This window comes from Exophiala aquamarina, assembly GCF_000709125.1.
Source record: "Exophiala aquamarina CBS 119918 chromosome Unknown aczIA-supercont1.20, whole genome shotgun sequence".
Taxonomy (NCBI): Eukaryota; Fungi; Ascomycota; class Eurotiomycetes; order Chaetothyriales; family Herpotrichiellaceae; genus Exophiala; species Exophiala aquamarina.
In genome coordinates this window covers 400541-426315 of record NW_013550568.1, presented here as the reverse complement: position 1 = coordinate 426315, position 25775 = coordinate 400541, and the positions used below count along the sequence as shown (strand labels likewise).

At 50.0% G+C, this 25775-nt stretch overlaps 12 protein-coding genes across 12 annotated transcripts; 6 read left to right on the top strand and 6 right to left on the bottom strand.

Annotated features, from left to right (window-relative positions):
• Nucleotides 1–120: 120 nt before the first annotated feature.
• On the bottom strand, nucleotides 121–312 carry A1O9_12038 (uncharacterized protein; the record flags this gene model as incomplete). The annotated part of the gene is made up of 1 exon (XM_013399184.1): nucleotides 121–312. The coding sequence occupies one exon, from the start codon at nucleotides 310–312 to the stop codon at nucleotides 121–123; it is 192 nt and encodes a 63-aa protein (XP_013254638.1).
• Nucleotides 313–894: 582 nt separating this feature from the next.
• Nucleotides 895–1338, bottom strand: A1O9_12037 (uncharacterized protein; the record flags this gene model as incomplete). Its single annotated transcript, XM_013399183.1, has 1 exon — nucleotides 895–1338. The coding sequence occupies one exon, from the start codon at nucleotides 1336–1338 to the stop codon at nucleotides 895–897; it is 444 nt and encodes a 147-aa protein (XP_013254637.1).
• Nucleotides 1339–1891: 553 nt separating this feature from the next.
• A1O9_12036 (cystathionine beta-lyase) lies at nucleotides 1892–2335 on the top strand (the record flags this gene model as incomplete). Its single annotated transcript, XM_013399182.1, has 1 exon — nucleotides 1892–2335. The coding sequence occupies one exon, from the start codon at nucleotides 1892–1894 to the stop codon at nucleotides 2333–2335; it is 444 nt and encodes a 147-aa protein (XP_013254636.1).
• A 357-nt stretch (nucleotides 2336–2692) lies between these two features.
• Nucleotides 2693–4064, bottom strand: A1O9_12035 (succinate-semialdehyde dehydrogenase; the record flags this gene model as incomplete). Its single annotated transcript, XM_013399181.1, has 2 exons — nucleotides 2693–2823; nucleotides 2948–4064. 2 exons carry the CDS (start codon nucleotides 4062–4064, stop codon nucleotides 2693–2695), a joined length of 1248 nt encoding a protein of 415 aa, XP_013254635.1.
• Nucleotides 4065–5163: 1099 nt separating this feature from the next.
• Nucleotides 5164–6348, top strand: A1O9_12034 (homoserine dehydrogenase; the record flags this gene model as incomplete). The annotated part of the gene is made up of 2 exons (XM_013399180.1): nucleotides 5164–5203; nucleotides 5279–6348. 2 exons carry the CDS (start codon nucleotides 5164–5166, stop codon nucleotides 6346–6348), a joined length of 1110 nt encoding a protein of 369 aa, XP_013254634.1.
• Nucleotides 6349–8199: 1851 nt separating this feature from the next.
• A1O9_12033 (uncharacterized protein) lies at nucleotides 8200–10319 on the top strand (the record flags this gene model as incomplete). Its single annotated transcript, XM_013399179.1, has 6 exons — nucleotides 8200–8261; nucleotides 8311–8739; nucleotides 8793–9185; nucleotides 9235–9491; nucleotides 9547–10077; nucleotides 10135–10319. 6 exons carry the CDS (start codon nucleotides 8200–8202, stop codon nucleotides 10317–10319), a joined length of 1857 nt encoding a protein of 618 aa, XP_013254633.1.
• Nucleotides 10320–11274: 955 nt separating this feature from the next.
• On the top strand, nucleotides 11275–13182 carry A1O9_12032 (uncharacterized protein; the record flags this gene model as incomplete). Its single annotated transcript, XM_013399178.1, has 5 exons — nucleotides 11275–11472; nucleotides 11534–11736; nucleotides 11795–12765; nucleotides 12831–12942; nucleotides 13008–13182. The coding sequence occupies 5 exons, from the start codon at nucleotides 11275–11277 to the stop codon at nucleotides 13180–13182; spliced, it is 1659 nt and encodes a 552-aa protein (XP_013254632.1).
• Nucleotides 13183–13490: 308 nt separating this feature from the next.
• A1O9_12031 (uncharacterized protein) lies at nucleotides 13491–15329 on the bottom strand (the record flags this gene model as incomplete). Its single annotated transcript, XM_013399177.1, has 3 exons — nucleotides 13491–14810; nucleotides 14863–15187; nucleotides 15265–15329. 3 exons carry the CDS (start codon nucleotides 15327–15329, stop codon nucleotides 13491–13493), a joined length of 1710 nt encoding a protein of 569 aa, XP_013254631.1.
• Nucleotides 15330–15857: 528 nt separating this feature from the next.
• On the top strand, nucleotides 15858–19195 carry A1O9_12030 (uncharacterized protein; the record flags this gene model as incomplete). The annotated part of the gene is made up of 3 exons (XM_013399176.1): nucleotides 15858–16280; nucleotides 16304–16906; nucleotides 16931–19195. The coding sequence occupies 3 exons, from the start codon at nucleotides 15858–15860 to the stop codon at nucleotides 19193–19195; spliced, it is 3291 nt and encodes a 1096-aa protein (XP_013254630.1).
• A 349-nt stretch (nucleotides 19196–19544) lies between these two features.
• On the bottom strand, nucleotides 19545–20814 carry A1O9_12029 (gibberellin 2-oxidase; the record flags this gene model as incomplete). The annotated part of the gene is made up of 4 exons (XM_013399175.1): nucleotides 19545–20180; nucleotides 20236–20379; nucleotides 20436–20603; nucleotides 20653–20814. 4 exons carry the CDS (start codon nucleotides 20812–20814, stop codon nucleotides 19545–19547), a joined length of 1110 nt encoding a protein of 369 aa, XP_013254629.1.
• An 848-nt stretch (nucleotides 20815–21662) lies between these two features.
• On the top strand, nucleotides 21663–23513 carry A1O9_12028 (uncharacterized protein; the record flags this gene model as incomplete). Its single annotated transcript, XM_013399174.1, has 7 exons — nucleotides 21663–22259; nucleotides 22385–22436; nucleotides 22488–22540; nucleotides 22591–22657; nucleotides 22720–22979; nucleotides 23050–23322; nucleotides 23397–23513. 7 exons carry the CDS (start codon nucleotides 21663–21665, stop codon nucleotides 23511–23513), a joined length of 1419 nt encoding a protein of 472 aa, XP_013254628.1.
• A 423-nt stretch (nucleotides 23514–23936) lies between these two features.
• A1O9_12027 (uncharacterized protein) lies at nucleotides 23937–25348 on the bottom strand (the record flags this gene model as incomplete). The annotated part of the gene is made up of 2 exons (XM_013399173.1): nucleotides 23937–24781; nucleotides 24817–25348. 2 exons carry the CDS (start codon nucleotides 25346–25348, stop codon nucleotides 23937–23939), a joined length of 1377 nt encoding a protein of 458 aa, XP_013254627.1.
• Between the last annotated feature and the right edge of the window lie 427 nt (nucleotides 25349–25775).

Below are 25775 nucleotides of genomic sequence, written 5' to 3'. Positions count from 1 at the left end.
CACCCCCATTCCCCCCGATTCTGGGGAAGTATGCCCACTTGCCGGGGTTTATACACGGCTTCGCAAAATACTGAAAATGTCGGAAATCCTCTCTATAAGCATTGCTCCAGTGTCTCCGCTTCAAATGAGTCCTGTTTTATTGGCGGGCATTTCGAAGTTGATCTGAGCCGGCACGAAAGCGGAGAAGCTGCGCGTCAATGCAATCACAACGCAGAAACCGGTGGCCACGTAAGAGCCCCAGATGCCCAGAGGGCCTGTGCAGACCAGCTCCGAGTCCAGGACGTCTTGAGCCGACCATGCATGGACGAACATGATGTGGCTGACTAGAATAACAATCTATGTTATTGAGCCGAGGATGGTAACAGTGTTGACAAAATATGTGAAAACCTGCTTCGAGTCATCGACCACGTTCATGCATGCCAATAGGCATAATACAGTAGAGGCAAGAAGAGCTGGGACAGGGACCCCGCGGGTGTTTGTTCTTCCAAATATCTTGGGGGCTTTATGCTCTACAGCCAACCCGAATGGCTCGACTGGTAATGTACAAATCCATGTTGGCCGCCGACATCATAGAGATCAAGACCGCCCCATTGAGAATGTCGGGGGGACCGGAATTCGGGCAACCACGATGGCTGTGGCAAACGGTGAGGCTGCCGCCGAGGTCGTTGCTTTAGTGGCGCTCTGTAAGTGCGGCGAGTTGTAAGGGACAACCAGGTCCAGAAGAAAGACCGTGACGACATAAAATGCCACGATACGCCCGAACGTTAACTTGATGGCTCGAGGGATGGACTTCCGAGGGCGTCTAGCTTCTCCGCCCGTAACACCCACCAACTCTGTGCCAATGAAAGCGAATGTGGTGGTGATGAGAGAGCTCCAGAGGGCCAGGAATCTACCCTAGCTGCCATCGGCGAGGTAGGGTTTGAACGCACCAGGATCTTGCCAGTAGCGGAACCCCAAGGCATCATCAGCATATCGGCACGCATAGCGAGCGAAGCCCGACGCGAGAGGGATGTAGGAAGTCATTTCACCAAGGGTACCCATGGCCATATAGACGACGAAACCAATGAGGAGATATGAGATGAAAACTGGCGCCGGCGCAGCCCGAGCCCGAGCATATCCAGTACCAATGATGAGACTGGTTCCAATGGCACCACTAATAGCAATCATGAAAATTTGTCGAGCATGGAGCGCCTTGTGAAGAGACTTCGGCTCATGGAACTCGACCTGCTTTGCCGGATCGTCATTTTCAACTTGCTCACAGTCGATGACCTTGGTTTCGGCGTCTGCAATCTTCTCCTCGTGATATTCACGGCAGCTGGCAGTTGCAATCTCTGACATGATGAAGTGACGAGTAAGAATTAGCATGTGAGAAGGAGTTCCGCGTAAGAGTGCTTTCGGGTGCAAGAACCAAGCGGCGCGCAAGACAGGATGATACTCTTGACGAGTGCAATATTCAAAACAAGATCTCTTGACCTGTTATGGGAGGAGATTCACTGCTTCCACCGGGATTTGAACCAACTTTATACCTGGAATATCTTGGGAACAGATTCTTGTATGCATAACTTGGCGTCAACGTTAGGTATCCCAGGGACTAGACGCCGCAAGTTGCAACTCACTTCCATCTATTGATCCATTCCCTACGCAGAGGAAGGGCCTCTGGCTAGTGGTTGATTCAACATTTGAACCACCAGCGCTACAGGACCCATTCTTGTTTGGGGCCAACTTAGCCCTTCATAGCGCAACGAAATTCATCGGCGGCCACAGCGACATGATGTGTGGCGTCCTCGTTACTCCGCCACATCTACGGGATTTTGCCCAGTCACTGTTTTAAGGCCGCGGAGTGCTAGGCGCAATCCCTGATGGTCTGGAGACATGGCTCGGCTTGCGCAGCATGCGTACCCTGGATCTGCGGACAAAACAACAGAGTCGGAACTGTGAGGCGCTCGTTTCGTGGCTGTACTCCTTGTTGCTTGGTAATGACAGCGAAGTGGTTCATCGCACCGTCGCTGAAGTCAAACACTCCAGCCTGCAGAGGAACGATATGGCGTGGCTCCGGAAACAGATTCCCGGTGGCTTCGGATCCGTCTTCATGATCGTCATGCGAACAGAGGACTACGCCCGTCGCGTGCCAAGTAAGCTCCATGTATTTCAGCATGCGACCAGCCTCGGCGGCGTCGAGAGTCTGATTGAGTGGCGAAAGATGACCGACAACTTTGCGGCAGGGGACATCATCCGAATTAGCGTGGGCATTGAGTCAATTGAAGATTTGAAGGAGGATCTGCTCAATGGCTTGAAAGCGGTCCTCGAAAATGCCGCGAATGATACCGCGGAATAGTATGAATGTATGGATAGATCCGATGATGACATCAACACAGATTGAGACCCGTGATAATTTAACACATCATTCAAATGAAAGATGCTCAAAATCGCAGATATCTTGAGGAAATTAACGGTGGTTAGAAGACTGCACAGGGCCCTAGGTCTACGACCTTGCATGTTATCACGTGGGACACGAAAAATCGAACAGCTCAATCCAGTCCCCTGGGGTGAGAGGTCCCGTTCTTGTTGACTTGAAGTTGTGCCGGCTGTTTTACTGGTAGCGCGATATATTTCCCCAGCATCTTGATACCATAATAGTTATATTCATTGATTTATACTAAGAGACTTATACCATGCGGCGTGCAGAGATCTATCAAAACTTGACTGTCAACGTTCCCGTCTTCGCGATCAGATACTCTTCAATCGCCACATCCTTGCCCGCTTCCTTGCCGTACCCTGAATCTTTAATGCCGCCGAATGGTGACTCAGCACCTGAGGAATTTCCTAGCGAATTAAGCAGGAATCAGCGGTGATGTCTCCTCTAGTAACATACGACCAAAGCCACAATTATTCAGAAGCGCAGGTGGTATATATGGGGAAAGTAAAACGCGATATGTCAGCCACTTACCAGTATTCATGCCAATCATTCCAGCCTCGAGGTTTTCCAGCAGCCTCCAAGTACGACTGGTGTCGTTGGTGAAGAAATACGAAGCCAACCCCATGGAGGTATCGTTGGCCATCCTGACGGCTTCGTCCTCGGTCTCAAAGCGAAATAGACCGAGCAAAGGGCCAAAGATCTCTTCTTTGCTTGTCAACATCTCGGGAGTCATGTCTGCGATGATGGTAGGCTCGAAGAAGTATCCGTCCAGGTGTTCGGGTGATTTTCCGCCGGAAAGAATTCGGCCGCCTTTCTCTCGCGCGTCGACGACGTGGCGTTGCAACTTCTCGATACTGCGGGGGGTGGTCAATGCACCCATGGTCGTGCCGGGCACTGCACCATGTCCGACGACAATCTTCGAAGTGGCCTCCAGTATCATGTGGCAGAAATTTTCGTACACACCACTCTGTACGTACACTCGGTTCGCATGAGTACATGCTTGTCCGGCTGTCCGCCACTTTAGAATCATAAGAGCAGCCACCGCATCTTCCAAGTTTGCGTCATCAAAGACAATGAACGGACAATTACCGCCCAATTCCATGGTTAGCTTCTTCAATCCGTCGCTGCAGTGTCTTGCAACCAGCTTACCCACCGCCGTACTGCCAGTAAAAGTGACTTTCCGAACAAGCGGGTGCTTACACAGACTCTCACTCACAGTAGGTGTATTAATGCTGTTCGTCGTAATGACATTAAACACGCCAGCAGGTATGCCAGCGCGAAGGGCCAGATCTGCAAGAGCCATAACGCTCAGTGGGCTCTCGGGCGAAGGCTTCACGACTATAGAGCAACCGGCGGCCAACGCTGCGGCGACTTTACGGATGATCATAGCCACAGGAAAGTTCCATGGTACGAGGGCCACGCAGACGCCGATCGGCTGCTTCACAATGATCGTTCGTCGATTGTTGACGGATGGAATGGCCACGGACCCGCGAATCCGTTCAGCCTCGCCCGCAAACCACCAGGCAAAACCAAGCGCATAGTCGACTTCTCCGAGCGCCTCAGCCATAGGTTTCCCGGTCTCGTAGACGATGAGGGTGGCAATATCTTGTTTGGCTTTGGTAATTCGCCCATGCCATTCCAACAGCATCTTGGCCCGCTCGCGGGGGTTGACTTGGCGAAAAGATTCAAAGGCCCTTTGTGATGTCTGGATGTATCGATCCACGTCTTCCGAATCATTGTTCGGACAAGATGCGAAGACCTTCCTCGAGCCCGGGTCTATTGGCGACACTAGTCAGCAAAATACGTCGAGCTTCGCTTTGTGATAGGAGAAGAAATAGTTCACCTTCGACGTCGAACAGCTTTCCTGACAATGCTTGAGTCCATTCGCCATTCAAGAGGGAGGATTCGTGTAGCAGAGACGGCTCCTCGAGCTGTACAATTCAAGGTCAGCAAAGTCCCGGTTGAAGTCACGCTTTTGCTACCGACCTTCAACTGCAAAGGTGGAGATGCAATCATAATGATTTGGCCTGGGGAGATTTTTGCGACCCCGAGATGGTTGAAATATTTGGCATGTCAGATATGATGACTGTAAGGCCCATTAAGAAAGCATATGAATGATTCCCGGCTCTAGCTCCGCGCCCTTCTGAGCGCCTTCGCTGTTTTGCGCCCTAGAGATCATTGTGATGTATGTGGATATAGTGGATACGCCCTCCGTTTCTGTGTCTGCCCGTGGCAGATCGGGTCGAGAATAGTTGGTTGTCAAGCGCTGTGTAGAATAGGAATTGAGTGCTCAAAGTATCTGTGTCATTGGCCAGCCATCCTCTCCACTTCGTTGGTGGTGGGGCCTATGAAACGCACTACAACATGTTTGTCAGTTTTTTATTACCTATGTCAGCTTTTTATTACTCCATTTTCTGAACCGGCATCTCATTGGGTATTCTCAGGCATAGTCGCATTGGTGAACCAACTTAGAGCGAGTCCATGGTTGCTGTAAGTGTTCACCTTACTTCAATCCAGTTCACATGATGCCAATCAAACGGAGACGTCCGCTTGGGATATGGGTTCTTCCTTAAAAAGTAGGCCATCCTTCCATATTGAAAGTCCCCTACCTGTTCCCCACGAACATTCAGATAAATTCTAATTTGCAAAAACCAAGCAAGTATCCCTCCCCATTCGCCAAAAGTGGGAGTGTGCGAGAATCGAGAACCAAATCGACATCTCAGAAATCCTTCACAGTCGAGGTAATCATGCCGAAGAGGCAGAGTAAAGTCCTGCTGGCCATCATCGGTGAGCCTTCTTAAGCATTCACGGAGAGTATTGTGTTCATGCTGAAGCGCGGGTATACAGGCACTGGCGGCGTAGGCGCATGCTTTATCTCCCAGCTCGCGCAGCTGGTCAAGCGTCCTCAATACTCGGGTCGCCTCAGCCTGTGTTATATAGCCATGATCGACAAAGCTTACTTCACCAGAGACTATTCGGCAATCGACATGGACAATGCTATCACCATCATGGAGACAAACGGTCAGTCCCCTCCCTCGATCCCGGAAATAGTTCAGTATCTGGCGGCTGCACCACACAAGGTCATCATGGTCGACAACACAAGTGCTCAGCGTCTCGCGGAGTCCTACCCCCTTTTCCTCAGTCGTGGCATCAGTATCGTGACCCCCAACAAGAAGGCCTTTTCCGGAGACTTGGACATATGGCAACGTATTTTCAAAGCGGCGGAAACAGGAGGGTCGTACGTCTACCATGAATCATCAGTTGGTGCGGGCTTGCCTGTTGTTTGTACGCTGAAGGACCTTGTTGCGACCGGAGATGAGGTAACACGTATTGAGGGCGTGTTCAGCGGTACCCTTTCGTACCTATTCAACTCCTTCTCCCCAATTGCGCAGATCAATGGCGCCGTTGAGGACAATTGGTCGACGCAGGTGGCGAAGGCCGAACGGCTCGGGTTCACAGAGCCCGATCCCCGAGATGACTTGAACGGTCTTGACGTTGCACGAAAGCTGACCATCCTCGCCCGTTTGGCTGGTCTGCCGATCACGTCACCCACCTCATTCCCCGTCGAAAGCTTGATCCCTAAAGGCCTTGAGGGCGCTTCGAGTACACAAGAGTTTCTCGAGGGTCTTCCTCAATTTGACCACGAGATGAAAGATCGTAAGATCGCGGCGGAGAAGTCGGGTAAAGTCCTCCGTTATACCGGCTCGGTAGACATGGCAACCAAGACGGTCAAGGTCGCGTTGGAAGAGGCAGATCGTTCGAGCCCCATTGCGCAGCTCAAGGGCAGCGATAATATCATCGTCTTCCACACCAAACGCTACGGGCGGCTACCATTGATCGTCCAGGGCGCAGGTGCGGGGGCCGAAGTGACGGCCATGGGTGTGCTGGGCGACCTGCTCAGAGTGCTGGCACAAATCATGCTACCTGTATAGCGCAAAAATATCCGAGGAAGCAATCCGAAGGTGTTGCTGACATTATCCTCATCACACAGACGAACCGTATAACTTATGAGCATTTATATTATTATTATTATTATTATTATTATTATTATTATTATTATTATTACCTAATTTTATGTGTGATTTCAATTAATGGGGGTCCCACCCTGACCATGGAAGGGACAAGAATTCTAGACAACTCGTCCGTTCGCTAAGCGCCCGTGCAACAAGGAGGCAATTTCGTTTCGTACTTGAAAGAAGCCTACATCAATCTATACGTGAGGAAAGAACATCAGTTCGACCTTCGCCTTCCACGTTCTTTAGCCAGCTAACTTTAAGTTGGCAACGAGCGCCGATGGATACGAATGATCGCATAGAACGTCAATCGAATGAATACAATAATATCGACGACGCGGCGCGGCCTCTTTCTTCTTAGCGTTATAGCCTTCTCATGTCCAGTCCCCGACTCAAGGCCCTCTTTCGCCATTCAATCAACCCCTCTTTGAACTCTAGGCATAAGAGCAAGCAGCGGGTCTTTTCGGGCAACTCTCCACCAGATACGAGTATTTGTACAGCGGAATCTCGTCATCATCTCAGCAAGACCCAGGATTGGTAGGTATTCATGCTGAAGGCGATGCTCTGTCAGTCTACATCGGCTCACTGCCACTCAAGGAAGCGTTGCTGTGTGTTCCCTGGCCGAGATTTACGTTCTGTGGAAAGTCATTGTTATAATACTTTGCTATTAAAGCAAAAGCCGCGTCACCGGGATAGATAGCTAAGTTTCCAAAAGCAGATACAGTGGCCGCTATTGTGAGTCCGCGAAAATTACAATGTTTCTGGCTTCCAGAATGATTGATATCGAAGAGTCTGTTCCAATCTTGATTTGATACAGTGTAACCGGGCCCACTTCCGATCTGTAAAAGAGTAGTGGAGACTGATCATTAGGGCTGTCTCAGCAATGGTTGTCCTGCTATCACCAACCCTGTCCCTCCGCAGTTCTGTTTCGGTTTCTCTAAACGGTGAATCGTCTTCCATCCTAGCCCCTGCGTGATGGGTGGTGCTCGACTAGGAGCTGTGGAGTACGCCGGGCAATCATAGTCGAAGGGTTCGGGGATGCCAAACACGGCTCAATCTTGAATCCAGGTCGGCGCGGCGGCCATTACAGGGCTCACGGCCTTGACAGATGTCGGACCGAGAGCCAATTCTCAGTGATTGGTTGACCGTACATCCACTATACTGAAGGCCCACCAGCATCATGGCTCGGCAACACCACCGTATCCTCTGTCGCCTTGTCGATGCTTGGCGGAGCTTGTGGGTGATTTAGGCGTGGCATTCTAACAGGTCATTCTCGCATGATGTAACGTAACTAATACCCCAGCCTTGCCCTTGCGAGTTGGTGTATCATTTACTAGTATTTGAAGGGAGCGGGGTTCCGACTTGGCTCCAATGAACTTCTGTGATCTTCATGAACAACTATTCTACTATCCCGCAAAAAGCCAGTAAATGCGAACCCAGCACCGCAGTTTCAGCTTGTCACTAACAATAACGCATAATGAGGGGTTGAGCTGAAGTATTAATATGTCTTCTCCGTACGTGCAAAACTTAGTTTTCCTTGTAGATCCTCATCTATCTCAACCTTAGTGCCACATCAGCAAGCTAAAGGTTATCATCGTTAAAGTACTATGGATATAGACATCGTGTCGTGAGTGTCCTACCTCAAAGTATAGCGTGACCTTAGACTAACTACGTTTCTTCTCCGCAGCGGCCCACGTCGTGGCTCGGTCCTTTTGGACACTGAGGGTACTGAATATACCCATTCACTGCTCCGGGAGCATGCAATAGCTGATGGGCACGATAGAGAAGCGTAAACAAAGCATTGCAGCGCTGACCTCTAATACTACTGGAGAGTATGTCTACACCAATGCTTAACCATGAATCATCACTAACAATACTCAGGATTCGGAATCCTCTGGTCGACCTTTCCAGGGAACAACTGATGCATGATGTTGAAGAATATGCTACCAGTCATAATCTCAGCGAGCTTTTGCCTCAGTTGCGTACAGGAGCTCTAGCTGCTCAGAATCCGTTTACATTCGAGACAATGCCCGAATTCAACGAAGAAGAATTGGAACTACTACGCCACGAAATCACTAATAAGTGGCGCCAACCTAGGATTCTGTACTTTACTATCCTCTTGAACTCAATTGCAGCTGCCATCCAAGGTTGGGATCAGACAGGTTCCAATGGAGCAAATTTGTCTTTTCCTGATGCTTTTGGCATAGACGAAGGCCCTGATGGTCCCTGCGCAGCAGCTGGTAAATGTGAAAGCAACCAGTGGCTTGTTGGCTTCATCAATTCATGCCCTTACTTCGCAATTTTCCTATGGTAAGTGCCATCCGAAGTTCTCTTTTATTGTTCATGTCAACTTACATAGTCAGTGCGGCGTGGATATCAGATCCGTTGAATCATTGGCTGGGTCGCCGCCATGTTATCTTTATTGCTGCTATCTTTTCCCTCTTTGCACCCATAGGAATGGCAGTCACCCAAAATTGGCAGCAGCTCCTTGTCACGCGTCTCCTGCTTGGTATTGGCATGGGTTTGAAAGAGGTGACCGTCCCTGTGTTTTCTGCTGAGGTGGCCCCAACTATGATTCGTGGTGGTCTCGTGATGTCCTGGCAGCTCTGGACTGCCTTCGGCATCTTCCTGGGTACTTGTGCCAACCTGGCCGTCAAGGATACCGGAGATCTATCATGGAGATTACAGCTAGGCTCAGCTTTTATTCCAGCAGTCCCGCTCGTGATAGGAATCTACTTCTGTCCCGAATCTCCTAGGTACGAACTCTCTGACATTTCGATCTGGGTCTTATGTTGACATATACAGATGGCTTATGTCGAAAGGAAGACACTCGCAAGCCTACAAATCTTTACTCCGGCTTCGAGGGTCATCGCTCTTAGCTGCCCGAGAGCTCTATTACGTCCATGCTCAAATGCAATATGAGGAGTATCTTGTGGCAGCGTCCGGAGTTGCTGTAAGGGCGAACTTCTTCACACGTGTTATTGAATTATTCACAATTCCTCGAATTCGGCGAGCAGTTCAGGCATCTGGTATTGTCATGATTGCCCAACAAATGTGTGGAAGTAGGTTATCTTCACTCTATATGAATTAGGATTGGACTAAGCTGTTTGTCGGTAGTCAACATTATTGCCTTCTACTCATCAACGATTTTTGCTCAAGCAGGTGCATCGGTCACCGGCGCCCTCCTTGCTTCCTGGGGATTTGGGCTGATAAACTTCATTTTCGCCTGGCCTGCGGTATGGACGATTGATACCTATGGTCGACGCACCTTACTACTCTTTACGTTCCCGAATATGTGCTGGACTCTACTTGCAGCAGGGCTTTGTTTTCTAATCCCCGCCGGTACGGCCCACCTAGCACTAGTGGCGTTGTTTGTCTATCTTTTCGACGCATTCTATTCCCCTGGTGAGGGTCCAGTACCTTTCACCTACTCCGCAGAAGTTTTCCCATTATCACACCGTGAGGTGGGCATGTCATGGGCTGTTTGTACCAATAACTTCTGGGCAACGGTTGTTTCATTGACATTTCCCCGGCAACTAAGGGCCTTTGGATCGACGGGAGCCTTCGGATTCTATGCTGCGATGAACGCAGTCGCATTCGTGATGATTTTCCTCTGGCTACCAGAGACGAAACAAAAATCTCTCGAGGGTAAGTTAATTAGGTACCAATTTTTGGCCCATAGGCCACTCGTTAACTATTTCACAGAACTCGATTATGTATTCGCCGTGCCAACACGAACTCATATGAACTACCAGCTCTACCAGGTTCTCCCTTACTGGTTCAAAACCCAGATTTTGCGACGCAAAGGGCTTACCAGCCCACAGCTCTACAAATTTGATCAGGGTCGGGATGAAGTTGTGCAACATCCCTCGAAAGCAGGAGATGCGTAGAACTTACGAAGTTTTACCACCTGGCCATGCTGCAATGCACCATTCTTAAGCGTGTTTCTTGGTGCTACTGGTCGTGTTCTCTCGAAGTCTATTGAGTAAAAGCTTGATTTACTCAAAGGCAGAAACTGTTACTAGAAGAGCATATTGACGCGCTAGGCATCTTTCGAACTACTCAGAGTCAGCAGTCTATCACTTATAATTAGGACTCTGAAACCTGATGGGTAAAACTAACAAAGGTCAAATCGCAGTCTTACCTAATCCATGACCACGCTCGTCTAGAAATGTAGGCTATTGCAAAGTAAATAAATGTTTAGAAAAGACTCTTGAAGTTTTGGCGCTTTCATTACCTCGATCTTTCAGCCGATACCACCGCAAACTCGACACTGACACCAATCGTAAATGCTCCTTGACTCGGTTGCTAATCTTATTTATGTCACAATTTCCTGAAAACACCAAAAAAAAATGGAAAAACCACATAGATCACCAGCACTGCTTAGTTTACAGTCCCATTCTATACGAAGCCGGTGTAGAATAATGACATGTCCGGAAAAAAGCTTGCGAAGTCCGAATAAGCTAACTGTTTAGGCGCTGCTACCAAGCCCATGTGTGGTGCCTCCCAAGAATGAGCTAAGAAAAGGCTTAACAATCCTCCGCCACTTTCCCGGCAAGAAATTTGCGTTGGACGGGGAAGTTATTGCGGACGAGCTGACACCCACACACAAAACCCACCAAAAAGGCTCAATCGGCTTTCGCCGTCGCACACCGGCGGACCTGGCTCTTTAGGTGTTGAGCAGTGAGCACAGACTGTCCGATGGCAGAAGATGTAACATCGAGCACGCCATTGCTCCGAAATGAATATCAACGGCCACAGCCGCACGCAGACTTGGACTCGGATCACTGCACGATAGGGTATAATTCTCAGTCGTCCAGGGCCTCGACTTCAAGTATCATGCCAATGGCTCCAGAAGCTTTACCACAGCCCTTGGGCGCTGATCGCAAACCTGCCGTCACCGATGAGGAGCGGTTCGTCAGTCCGGAACGTGATTTCCAAGGGCTCCATGAGGCCGACTTTGTGACGCACAATGAACAGCAGGATCTCAGGCGTGGTCTCCATCAGAGGCATATCTCTTTGATTGCGATCGCCGGTGCCATTGTAAGACTAGAGCCATTATCGGTGTTTGTCGGCCATCAATACTGACAGATGTGTGTTTCAGGGTACAGGGCTGTTTCTCGGTCTTGGTGGATCAATTCAGACCGGCGGCCCGCTGGGATCTCTGCTCGGGTACTTTACGGTCGGCCTCATTGTATGCGCGGTCCAATTTGCTCTCGGAGAGGTCGCAGCCTTGCTGCCAGTTACAGGTTCCTTTGTGCGCCATGCAGAAGTCCTTGTCGATCCGGCACTTGGGTTTGCCATCGGGTAAGGCCCGACTTTACTTGGTGACCCAGAGTGAGTGCTTTACTGACTTATCTTCTAGCTACAACCTCGTCTACGGCAACCTGCTTTCAATCCCGGCAGAAATCAGTGCGGTGTGCGTGCTGTTCCACTACTGGACCGACATCAACTCTACTTTGTGGATCCTTATCTTCATCGCCCTGACCTTCGCCATCGGCATCTCGTTCATCGGGATCTACGGCGAGGTAGAATTCTGGTTTGCTTTGCTCAAGATCCTTTTCATCATCTTCCTCATCATTCTGGGCCTTGTGATCGACCTCGGCGGCGTACCTGGCACACCGCGCATTGGCTTCAGGTACTGGAACACCCCGGGCCCCTTCGTTGAGTATATTGCGACCGGCAAATGGGGCCATTTCCTGGGCTACTGGTCGGTGATGACCAACGCCGTGTTCAGCTTCGCCGGCACCGAGAGCATAGCCATGGCTGCTGCAGAAACAAAAAATCCCCGCGTTACCATTCCGAAAGCGTGTAAGAGAGTGTTCGCCCGAGTCGCCACGTTCTACATGCTGGCAGTCCTGGTGGTTGGAATGCTTGTGCCGAGTGACGACCCTCGCCTGAACGACTACTCCGGCACAGCTGCACAGAGCCCCTTTGTCATCGCAGCCAGCGCAGCTGGCCTCAAAGGCGTGCCCTCAGTGGTCAACGCGATCGTCATCACTTCTGCCTGGTCCTCATCAAACCAAGCGTTGCTCTCAGGCACTCGCGTCCTCTACGGCCTCGCATTGAAGCGCCAAGCGCCCAAGATCTTCCTGCGGACCACCCCTTGGGGCGTGCCGTACATGTGCGTCCTCTTGAACACGGCATTCATGTTTCTGGCGTTCATGACTTTGTCCGAGGGTGCCATGACGGTGTTCTGGTGGTTCGTCGACCTCACGGCTTGTGGCGTGCTCATCTCCTGGATCACCGTGCTGGTGAATCATCTCAGGCTCATCCTCGCGATGAAGAAGCAGAATCTGCCGCTCTCGAGCTTGCCTTGGCATAATCGGTGGACTGGTAGGTGTAGCCCATGGTCAATGAGGTTTTTGTGAAATTAGTGCTAACTAACAACTATAATGTAGAGTATTCCACGCCAGTTGCGCTGGTAATGTGCGTCCTCATCCTTTTCACCGGTGGCTTCATGGTCTTTACGAGAGGGAATTGGTCAGCCAGCGGGTTCATCTCGTCTTACTTGTAAGTGCTTTTTTTTAGGTCAACATCCACTGAAAATGATCGCATTCCTGATAACATTGTTACAGAGATATCCCGCTAGTGCTCACCGCATACCTCGCGTGGAAGTTCTACAAAAAGACGAGCATTATCAGTCTGGCTGATATTCCCTTGACCGAGGCCCTGGAGAGGGCCGCCCGCGATATCGAACCCGAGGAGAAGCTACCGACATGGCGCAAGGTTGTGGGATTCTTGTGGGATTGATGTACGTCAGAGCGGCTGAATGGTTTCTCGGTTTTTAGCGGACTATGTAGCAATTTTACTAAATGTGATCTCCTTGTCCAGAAATCGGGAACTCCCCTCCCCTAGCCCAGTGCGCTCCAAGCTTGGATTCCGCATAAAGGGACGATTGATAGCTTCGTTGTGTCGTACGTAACGTAAGTGGTTCTACCTTGCGACTAATTGGGTCCAAATCCCAAAAAGCCATTGAACCATTATTTTTGTTGTACTGTTGATGATGATGAACTTGGGCGGGTGTTGGGTTGGATGTCTTGGCGACAAGGCTGCGGCGATCACATTCGTTTTTTCTTCTTAGACCGACGTGGCAGACCCCTTCCGCTCCCGGAGGGACTTGACGATGAGATTGGGAATGCGGGATCCTGTGACTTAGAAGTTGCTGCTGCTCTGTTAGAGTTGCTGCGTCCGATCCGAACCACGAAAGGCGGCACGCTTGTCGTGGATGGCCGGGGTAGCGTGATTAGCGATCCATAGTGGGCGAGGACTATTTTCACCATGGGAGTCGCACCTCCTACGTCTTTGACTATCGACAAGCGTTCCAATAACCGCATGAAGGTCAGTATGAGTTCTTTGGCAGTGTCGGTGTTGGCGGATGTGCTTCTGTCTAGTGCAGAAATCGCCTTCGTATCGACAACGATGTATGCTGTTGAAAATGAACTTAAGATCGCTGTTAGAATGACCAGCCAGTCTTCCTTAGAGCGAGCGTTCAGGAATTTGGGCAGTTGTTGTGCCACAATGATGTCGAATCCAGCGGAAAGTTTGGCGCTTCGGATTTGGAGCGCTTGTAGGATGAGGTTTTTCAGAATATCAATTTCAGTCACTTCGCTGTATGGCGAGGATTCACGACCTCTCAGGGTCCAGAGTACAGCAGTGTCGCTAATTTGTAGATAATCCACGACGTCAGCGCAAAAGTCCGTGATGTCAAGGCACGAGGTAGGTGAGCCGCGAAGTACGAGCATTGCTGATTGTTGCTCATTATTCCATTGGTGCACGGTTTGGTTTTGTGATACTAGCGCACCCTTTGTTTTCAGTCGGCGGCGCCTGTCTCTCAGGAAACGGCATGTTGCCAAAGAGCTTTGAGGATCAAGCAAAGATCCGGTGGTAAGAGCGGTGAACACCTGGGAGATCTTGAGCTCATAAAAGGAATGTTGTATCTCAATGCGAGTGGAAGCATTCACGGTCTGCTCGTCCACAGCGATCCGTTGAAGTTGGGAGAGGACCCCTGTGATAGCTCGAACCTCGCTGCTCAACGATCGCAACTCGAGATGGATGTCTCGTTGCTCGACATGGCTGCTTACCGATGCAAGGCTGGAGATATCGATAGATGCGTCACCAATATGTTTAATCAGATCGTCGTACCGTAGTGCCGCAGGTCTAGTGATCGCATGATACGCGTGAAGGAGCCTTCCTTCACAGTACCAACCAAAAGCACGAATTAGGAACTTGATGACGAGCACATATAACCTTGAAAGCGCCGCCTTCATTTGGGGGATGGGATATAGCCGTGCCGAGATCTCAGCATGGGGCAGCGAGTCTGCAACCTGATTCAGGCCTTCGGTAATTGTCGCAAGCAGATTCTCTTGTTCCGCAACGCCCTTCAAACCGACCAGGTCAGTGCGACTTCCTGTTGTGAACCGCAATTCTCACCATGAATAGAATTTTCATAGCCCCCCATGCCAGCGAGACGTATTCTGGGTGGTGCTGGGCAAATACATCGAGAACCCTCCCATAGTACAGCACTTTCTGGGAAAAGCTCGCAAGGCCTTTTCGAACGTTACTGCTGCCGGCTCTGTCCTCATACCTTTCCCTGGCACTAACTGCTGCAGATTGGACATCCTCTATCCTTGCGCACTGTAAGCTTTGCAGCCAGGCTTTTTTCGATGGATCTCGAGTCAATTTGTCGTTGAAGGTCCGCAAAGCCCTGCCAAAGGCTTCTTTGGCCAGATCATGGTTTGGAATGCTCTCGATCGGGCTTCGCGACGAGTTTGCTAGTCAGCCTGCGTAGCCAGCCTGGTGAAAACATATTGCAAGTGATACAAGGGAACATACATGGTATCATCCAAGTACCAGGATGACAAAACAGCTTTGGTATCGGATACGGCCAAAGAAGCCATCTTGGTTGCGAAGCTCCACCGCCTATGCGAGCGTTTGTGGGGGGTCCCGGTTCCCGCCTTGACGCTGGGGAAATCTCACTCTGAGTACGGGGCGGGCCTTCCCTAAAGCAACGTCCTTATTGTCAATGCCGAGGTTGTTGACTGATGTTGAGTGAGAATGGATCAAACATCGCTGAGTGACATTCCATTCAGCCCTTGGAAGAATCAATATATCCAACATTGCTTTGCTTGAGAGGCGTCATGAGGTTTTTCAGCCGTCGTTGGCTGCTGTGCCTCACAAGCATGCCCAGTTACTTTGCACAGCCACACACGAGGCTATCCGATAAGGCATCTGGGCGGCTGAGCAGAAGCATGCGGGCCCCACCTTGAGCGGCCGCAGGTGCTCATCTTTCGAAGCCATCTCGATGTCGAATCTCCCCGGAGCGTCAACCCTTCAGGAAGGTTGAGGCCTGTGTCCTGCATCCTTGGCCATGTCCTTTAGTTGAAATTTCAATTCTCAAGTCGGGTGCTGTGCATCTTGCAAAGCTGATGAACTTCGAGCACACACCAGAGGACGATGGCACGAGGCCAGCGCTATTTCAAGATCAGACTCTGGTCACCTCGAGAACCGGCACCTCTACCCCATCCTCCATCGAACCTGATCGTACCCGACTCGCCTATTCAGATGAGGGAACAATAGAAGACGAAGAGGAACGCGAGCCGGGGAGCGAACTTGATAGTTATATCGCCGACGAGCAAGAGGAAGAAATTGATGAGACGAGTAGCACAGAAGAATACCTAGCAACGCCTAGGAGAACTGCCCGAAGGAAACCCTCACTTCTGCCCTTGGCAACAACCGTTCGAAGCGACCACGCTCCACCCTTGTGGGCTAAGGCTCCTACATTCGATAGCCTCAGAACCCCCGACTTTTCAACCTACATCACCTCAGACCTTCCGACCAGCGTCGAGTCAGTGCTTCGAACTCTACTCGATAGATCGAGGCAAGATCTTACCCAAAACCCCCAGGCGTGACCCTGACACAGTATAGCCATTTGGACTTTCTGCAAAACGTCGCTCTCACTGTATCAGATGATCATACCGAGGACGGACTTCTCGCTGGAAGACTCCTTTTAGCGGCACAAGATAAGGCTGCCGACAATACCTTGCACCCGCGCTCTGACAACGTCCTCGGCCTTGAAACGATTTCTTTTCACGAACCTGTTGACTATCAATCCGGTGGCCTTGACTTCCTGGACGACGTTACTGATCTCAACACCCCTGGGGTTAGTGCCCCCCAAAAAGGCGACACCTTTAACCAATCCACGAGGGCGTCGGGGGTCCTCCCACCAAACGCCCTCTACAAGAGAACGAGGGTGCTGGACAAACCATCGCCTCAACACTTCGCTTACCCAGAGGAGGCTTACGTGGAATACTCACCGAAGGTCCAATACCTGTGGGAGAACCCAAGGGCTGAGCCTACTGCTCTGGAGGCCGAGATCGCATCTGAGTCAATAATGCAGGCGTTTGGAACTAGCCGCCCTCAGCCTAAAGACCCGCGGAGAATCCGAAGAACGAGAGATAAGATAGGACCCGATTTGGTAAGGATGAGTCCACTCTTTCAGGATCCGACCACTAGCAACAACATTATCCGTAACCTAAGGGATGATGCGGAATCCAGCTTCGATGTCTCGGCGAGCACTGAAACCAAGGGAAGTGAAGCTCCTACCCCAAGTCAACTCGAGAACCATCAGGCACTGGTCACAGATTTGAAGAAGCTGCAAGAACATATTGTTCATTTGCAAGCCCAAGCAAGACATTTGGAGAACGTCCAACAGAAACAAGAACCTTTTAAAGTCCAGGTTCTTTATCGCATTCGCCATGGGAGTCGGTTGTCTGCCCCATATCTTGACCAGCCACGCTGCGACTCTGCAGAAGGGACTTGGGGTACATTGTATTCGCAATATCCCATCAAGAACCTTGAACTCTACTTGGAGCGCCACAAGCAGATTTCTCTCATTGTGTACCGTGATTTTGTTGATTCCGATAAGAAGGATGTAGAAGACCCAGAAACTGCTGAGAGTGAGATCCTTCCGCCGCGGCTCAAGCACTATCGTGAGGTACTGCGACCGGTGAGCAGTGATATGTTTCATACCTTGAGGACTATCCTATTATCCAAGCCTGAATACGCAGAGATACTGAAAGGTTTCACCGCCACAAATGAAGTGTCCAGTCCGTTTTTATTCTTCTTTCACAGCCTTAAGCATCTAAAAGACATCGAAAACAAGATGAATGACCCTGTTCGGAGGCAATTGAAACTCCTCGCAAACTATGTCTTAGGCATTTACGGAGCAGAATACAAGACAGCCGACGCTATGATTTCTCAGGGGCGCTTCACAGCCGATTTCTTATGCTACTTCTTCAAACCGAATGACACAATCGTCTTTCAAGACCGAGATAGCATCAAGGGATATGTATGTGACTCATGGCTTGGTCAAACGCGCATTCAAAAGTCGTCCAAGCAGTCTCAGATATCGTTGAAAGGCAAGAACATCGCATCAGGCGGGACCAGTGGGTCGGTTGAAGAAAATGCAAAGAGCAATACGTGGGATATCTCGGTTTGGTCCTGGTCCTACGATGGCCATTTCTATCGAGAGAAAACCAAATTGCAATTCGAGGTCCTCCAGGGCAAGCGGGAAGAGCAATTTATCAACAATATCAGCGTCTACCCCCTGAAATTCGCTGAGCCTGCGCTAAGGGAGCAGCTTCGTACGCGTGGCGAGACATTCTGGAAATGTCGCTTTTGCCGACCAATGTCATATCATGAGGATACCTCTAGTGATAGATTTAGCACACACGGAGAGAGATACATGGTCGATATGAAAACATATCAAACGATACATGCTTCTAACATCGCATTGAAAAGCGCCATGTCAGAATTCAAGATGACAGAAGAAGAGATGGAAACCAACGAGCCACCAGACGAGCAATTCAAGTATGTCGTGCCATTAACGATGAAAGGCTTCAATCTCCGTCGCAAAAAGTGGCTCGACCTCAAAGTTGATCAAATCTCTGATGTTCAATGGAATAAGACGGCGTTCAAAAGTCTAGTTGTTGAAAGCAGAACCAAAGATTTGATTCAGGCCCTTGTCAGCAAGCAATTATCAATCGAGCGATCAACTGACCTGATTGAGGATAAGGGCAATGGACTTCTTTTGCTCCTCCATGGCGGGCCGGGCACTGGGAAGACTTTGACAGCTGAATCGGTGGCTGAGATCGCTGAGAAACCCTTGTACAGGGTGACTTGCGGCGACATAGGCATCAAAGCTGAGGATGTCGAAAAATACCTTGAGTCAGTCCTTCATCTGGGCAAGATCTGGGACTGCGTCGTCCTCTTAGATGAGGCTGATGTTTTCTTGGAGCAGCGTACTCTTGAAGACTTGGCACGAAATGCTCTTGTGTCTGTATTCCTTCGAGTCCTGGAATACTATGATGGTATCCTGGTGTTTACCAGTAATCGTGTGGGCACGTTTGATGAGGCATTCAAATCTCGAATCCAGCTTGCCCTGCACTATGCCGACCTCGAGGAGTACCAGCGACAGCAGATTTGGAATAATTTCATCAATCGATTAGAAGGCCTAGAGGAAGATGTCGACTTATCTGATCTGCGGGACAATGTGCAACGCCTGGCGAAAGACGAAATGAACGGGCGACAAATCCGCAATGCGATAACGACTGCACGTCAATTTGCCGAATGGAAAGGAGAGAAGTTGACCTATAAGCACTTGGAGTATGTCATAGAGGTGAGTGGTCGCTTCGACAAGTATCTAGACAAGTTGAATGGTGGCATGACGCAAAATGAATTGGCTCGAGAGGATAGGATCCGGTAATAGTTTAATGGATTGTTTTCTTTTCCGTTCCAAAATTCGTGGGGACAAGGAGGTCTGGAGGGTAAGGACATTTTCAACCAAGCCATTTTTATATATACCCTGTTTCACAGCCTTGAAGTTTACCCTGGGGTCTGTTTTATGAACCTCGTTTATTTGTCTCAACTTTAAATGAATGATGCTACGATGAAATCTGCTAGCCATGAGAAATGCTAAATTGACGAGTCATCTGTCTCCGGGATAAATCGCTTACTTGACCTGGCTTTTCCGAAGCTTCGATTCTCGGGTTAAAGGTGATTAAGCCAAGCACAGCTGCAGTTCACACCCTCTGTCCATAGGGTGCAACCTAATCTCAAGCAGCTTCGTCTTCAATTTCTAGATTCCCAAACTTGAATTTCTTCCCTCTCATATCAGCATAATCGGCATGATTATGGTAGTTCTTCACTCTCTCTCGCACGTATTGTAGTCCCGTGATAGGCTCAGCGGCCTCCTGACCCTCTCTTACCAGCCCCAGCCGTTTTAGCAGAGGCGAAGCTACGGGCTTGATGTCAACATTGTCACCTGGGCGAACGAAGTAAAACAACCCCAATCGGTCTACATTGGTCTGGTCAGGAGGCGGCCGCACCACCCTATGCGTCGTGGATTTGAGATAGCCCGCAGACCAGAAGTCGAGTGTGTCGCCGACGTTGCAGATAATCCCGTTATCGACGGGCGGGACATACTTCCACTCCCCGCCTTGAGTCTTGATCTGCAAACCCGCGACGTTCTGACTCCAGAGCAAGGTCAAAGACCCAAAGTCGGTATGTGCTCGAGACCATGTGTTCTCCACTTGGGCGTCTTCCTCGACTGTTCGTGGATGGTAGGTCATATACCGCAAGTGATCCTCGCTCGGAGAGTCGTACTCATGCTTCGAGGAGAAATAGTCCTCGGGCAATTCGAGGATGATCGAAAAGAGCGTGAAGATCTTGCTGGCCACACGCAATGCTTTCTAGAGACTCCAATCAGCGATTCGTTCACTTGGAGCGTCTCGGGGCCATACGCACCCTTGAAAATTCTTCAATTTCTTCTCGGTAAGCGTCAAAAAACGGATGTCGCGCCTCATTGGCGTAATGTTGGGTATACTTGGCGATGTTGAATGATTCTACGATGTCCTTGACTTCAGTCGACATGATTTTCTTCTCATACGGCTGGCAAGAAAGTCAGCAGTTGCATCCTACCGCTCATACGAACCCGTCATACTAACCGCCCGGTACCCAAAATAGTTGCCGACAGTGAAGTCACATTTATATTGAGGTTGATCTTTCTCCTCTGCAGGTAGGGCAAAGAACGCTTGTCCGATGTTATACTGTCGCTGGACCTCTTCCTCGGTGAGTCCTGTTCCGACGACACTGAAAAACCCAGTTTCTTTCATCTGTTTATCGTTAGCCTCTGGCGATCTACGACGTCCATCACAAACTCACTGCCTTGCGCAATTGCTCCGCTAATCTTTCCCTTTCACCTGGAGTGTCGAAGTTCGAAATGTCAATAAGTTGGATGTCCGCCCATGGTAAGTCGACTTTTGTCTTGCTGGGCCGCTGCCACTTTCGTAGCGGAATGCGTTCGTCTCTCGTGGCGGAAGGCATTTTCTCGTTATGGCGCACTATTCCAAATTACTTCTATTGACAATATCTGATCGAAATGGGCAACTATGATATGTCGCTGGTGCTAGTATTCAACCTCACAATGCTCAGGGGCGTCATTGGGGTGGATCAGCATATTTTCGCGGGAGATGTCCGAATCACGCAATCGGAGAATGAAATGGTGTTTTCGACAATCAATCACCAAACCTGTCGTCCCCAGACCTCAGAACAGCCGATCTTACAATTTTACTCGTCAAGAGAAGTAGGGAGTCCCAACGTGATCATTTGTCTTCCGGAACTTGTCGACGACTGATCCGGTGCGCAGCCAAAGAGTCAAGGCATCGTCGAACAGGTGCTCAATGTCCACAAGGGTAGTAATTATCGATCAAGTCTGTACTTTGGATTGGGGCTCAAGATGCCCTTGAAGCCGGATCGGACTAGACATCTCACCAGGGTTAATGCAGAAACTGAATTCAACAATTTCGGTAGTCTCAGCCTTCTCACATGGAGGCCGCCGGCATAGCCTTCAACATCCCTCGCTTGGCGCATCTTTACAACCTGGAGGACTACGAACTTCTCCGAGAATAGCAGATCTTGGTGTGGATTCGTCTTCATGCTCCCAATTCCGCCATCATGGATATTTCCCTTTCATGGTCCTCTTGACGTTGTTGAGAAAAATCAAACCTGGTGATCCATAATGGCGTGCTCGAAACCCAAGTCTAATTCTCACCGCATAAGGTGGCCCCTGTGACCAATGCACACGCCATGTGAGGTTGAAAAGTCTGCTCTGTATCTTCGAACCTACTTTCAACTTCTCAGAGAGGTTTTAGACGTTCTCACAAACCACAAGTATGTCAAGGCCGCCGGAACAGTCAGTCAGTGACAAAGCCATGGAACCAACGTCCACAAATTCCCTCTCGTCGGAGGAACAGCATGGTGGGCTTCCAGGCAACCAGCTCCTCAAACATGCGCGCTCAAAGGTTGACAGACGTCTCCTGATATGGTATGCCTTCGTATACTTGATCATGAGGATCCACGTCTCCAATATCACCAACACGGCCATTATCAACCTCGAGGAAGGCACAGGAATCAAGAAACAGCTTGGAAACCTTACGAGCTCGCAATGGGCTTGGGCACTGAGTATCTTCTACTACCCGTATATGTTCTTTGAGCCGGTGGCGACGCTCGCGCTGAAGAGGTTCTCGCCTTCTCTGTGGATGAGCAGAATCATGATCACTTGGGTTTGGGCATTGCGTGACTATACCTTGGGATTGGTAGATGCTGATATTGTGGACAGGGTGTTATCTCAATGTGTCAAGGTGCTACCCAGAATTATGCAGGCATTTTGGCATGCAGGTTCTTCCTGGGAGCAGCTGAGGCTGGTTTCTACCCTGGCGTTTTGTAAGATCTTAAGTTCTTCTCGATCTACCCAACGGCTGGGTGAACATGTATTTGGCTAACTCGTGGCACAAGGTATCATCTCAGCTTCTGGTATCCAACCGACAAACTCCCTCTCAGAATTGTGAGTCTGGACTTGGCTTTTAATTTTTGTATTCGTACTTACGATGTCTAGGCGTTCTTCTACGCATGCGGCATGTTCTCTGGGACTGTCAGTGGCTTGCTCGGTAAGACATCTTTGGTATAGCAATGTCAACTACTAAAGCTCATCAATGCAGCATATGCCATATCGTTTATGAACGGAGCCGGTGGGCTTGCTGGTTGGCGGTGGGTGGGTACTATCACAACATGCGGCGTTCCTGATACTTATCTCTTCCCCAGGTCTTCATCCTCGAGGGTCTTCCCGTTTTATTTTGTGCGGTATATACCTTTTTCTTCCTGCCGAATTGTGAGTTTCAGCAGTAGCCCAGATTTTTGCTTAGAAGGTCAGGCCTGATATACTACATCCAGATCCCGAGACTGTGAAATTCCTCTCAAAGGAAGAAAAGGGGGCAATCCTAGCGTCCTTACCAGCGGAAGCACCAACCATGAACGCAAAGACGTGGGATTTCTCACAGGTTAAGAGTCTATTCAAGGACCCGACCTTTGTTCCGTTCCTCATGATATGGATCACTCACGGCATCGGAGGCTGGGGAATCTCGTTCGTCTTGCCCACTGTCATCTACGAGCTCGGAATCTCGGGAACTGCCAACTCGCAGCTGATGACGATGGTAAGTTCTGTCAAAGCTGCGCTCGATCTTACCCCGAGGCATGGTCTGATGAAGCCTCCCTTTTGAACAGCCACCGTATACAATGGTCTTCATCATCCTCTGCGGCCTTGCATACTTCATCCACACAAAGCGGCTCAGCCCGTGGGTGGCTGGGCTTGGTGTCGAGATACTCCAGATTATCTGCTATATCCTGTTGATCACGGTGAAGCACAAGGTTGCGAAGTATATCTTCGTCATGATAGCAACCGCTGCTTCTCAAAGCTTCTTTGCGATCATATGGCCAGAGCGAATACGCGCTGCTAGAGGCACGACGACTGCTGGGCTTGCGATTGGAGTGACAAACGTGAGGTTGCAGGCCTCATGCCTAGACTCCAACTGCTAACAAAATTCAGGCATCCTGCCAGCTTATGGGTATAGTGGTCAGTATATGCGGGTGATTCGAATCACCGCGGCTGTCTCAAGAATCAAGCCACTAACAACGCCAAAAGGGCCCTCAAATTTATCAATCGAAATTCGGTCCGACATATAGGGTGAGCTATTCATGCTCAATCGCACTCCTCAGCTGCACGGTAGCCTCTGTCAGCACAGCTTGGTACTTCGTGAGGAAGGGCGATAGGGCTAGAGCTGCAGCACTGGAGAGCGCCGGTGACCCCGTGTCGACTCAGCACGTCGAAAAAGCAAGCTGAAGGCGACGAGGGGGCTAAAACTTTGTCTAGAAAGCATCTTATTGCGCCTTCCAACAGAAATGCTGCCGATGTGGGTGGTATCGTAAAGGTCACGAGGGTCAAGTATTCATGACATTCCATGTCCAAATATCTAAAACGCCAAACGCCATGCATCCGTTTCGCTTACTTGCAGTCCCAATGATCCAACATAACAATAATACTGCTTAGATGCCGTGAATGGTTCTGAGAAAACATAACGTGTCGCTAGCAACGACAAGAAACCTGCAAATCGTCACAAGAACAACAAACCTGCAGAGATGACAGAGAGGAAAGGCAGAATCAATCCCAAAGGCACACTATCCCTGGCCCCTGCACTCCGTGTCCTCGCAGCCAACCCACAGCATGAATCACGGTTGTACGTGACATTGTTCGCGTCCGCGGCTACTTGAAATACGCTTCCATTGAAACTCCCGATATTGTAGTAATCCACGAGCAGGAAGGTCGGAGGGCGATTCCAGTCTCTGGTGCAGTTAAGTACACTCCACCCAGCGGAGCCGTAGCCTTCCACCGCATTGGTCTCATTCAGTAAGTTGGAAGCCGGGATATCGATGCTGATGCCTACCAGCGCCACGTCGATATTAAGATTCTGATTCATCATGAACATCCGGTCTTGGCGGTTCTCGCGAGGGCGGTCCGGAGGCCGTTGCGCCGTGCATGGGAAGTCACGGTCCGTGGGTGAGAAGGGGGTTTCCCACATTTGTGAGAATTCGTCTAGCAGCCACGGGATCTCCTCCTGGTTTGCCTCGTAGTCGAGCATGACGACCGCTCGCTGGTTGCTGAAGATCATCTCGCTTAGGGTCGGCCATGAATCGAGTGGCATTGGTCGTGTGGGCGCGGTATAGACGTAGTCGATAAGGCCGGAGTTGATGACGGGCGCGGTGTAGTTGTGCGGGCTAAGGACGTCGGAATTACCCATCAGGATGGTGACGATATCGTATGGATTGGCGCGGATCCATTTCGTCACCGTTATGAGATAGTCTTCCAGCGTTCCAGCATTAAGTATCTCGCATGAGCTGTGACACAGGTAGATGGTGTTGTTCTTGAGATGCGTTTGAAATTGAACTTCGCGGGCGTCAGCTAAGATGATAGGGCTAGATTAATATCAGACTCACGCATTCGAATTCCGTCATTAAGCTGTGTCTCGACATCGAGCATCTGATTGGCAGCTAGACTTCCTGGTCGAATAAAGGGGCTGTTATGGGCTGCAACGTGGGTGATGTTGCTATACTTGCGCGAACAAAATTCCGCGAAGCCGTTGCAAGGCACAGTGTTCGTGGGTTGTACTGAAGTTGACGTCGCGGACGCAGTAGAATTTCTAGTAGCGGTGCCGTTCAGAGAAGTTGTTGTCTTGGGAGATCCAACCAGTAGTGTTTGAGTGGCGCTCGTAGAGTTCCCTGATGCCGTGGCATTCGAGGACACAGCTGTGGCATTTGCGGTTGCTAGAGCACTGGACAATTCTGTGACCGAGCCATAGTCCGATGTAGCAGTGATACTCAGCGTGCTAGAATCGTCCTGATATGTGACTCCACTAGTAACATAGTCGGGAGCAGTTGAAGTTACTTCCGTGTTCGTCCCAGACAACGTGATTGATTGACAGAGCACTTGAAGCACAAGGGCAGCACAAACGAAAAGCCTCGATTTCATCATGGCCTGGTTGAGGGTGAGCTAAAGCACGAACGACCTTGATGTCTCACAAAGGTTGAGCCCCGCCGGTGTCTTGCTCAAGTCTTGGGCCAGGAGGTTGGATGTTGGGTTTGTGTATTGATTATAGATTCCCTGTAGTACTCCAAAAGGAGTATGGAGTATGGTAGAGGGAGACGAGAGCCCATGCTGATGATGAGCCACGGCTTGAGTAGGCCCAGGAATTTAGCTTGGGTCTCGCAGACGCATCTTGGTGGAGACTAGGCCAGGGTGGATGACAGGTGATTTACGAGGGTATCAATATGAAGACAAGTATGACGGCCACGATGACGCGTGAAATGTCTTGGAAGAAGTTTTCTGTGGCGAGTTCCAGATGGATTTTGGAATATCAACATCGATGTTTTGGCTGTATTGTCGGTCTGACCCCATC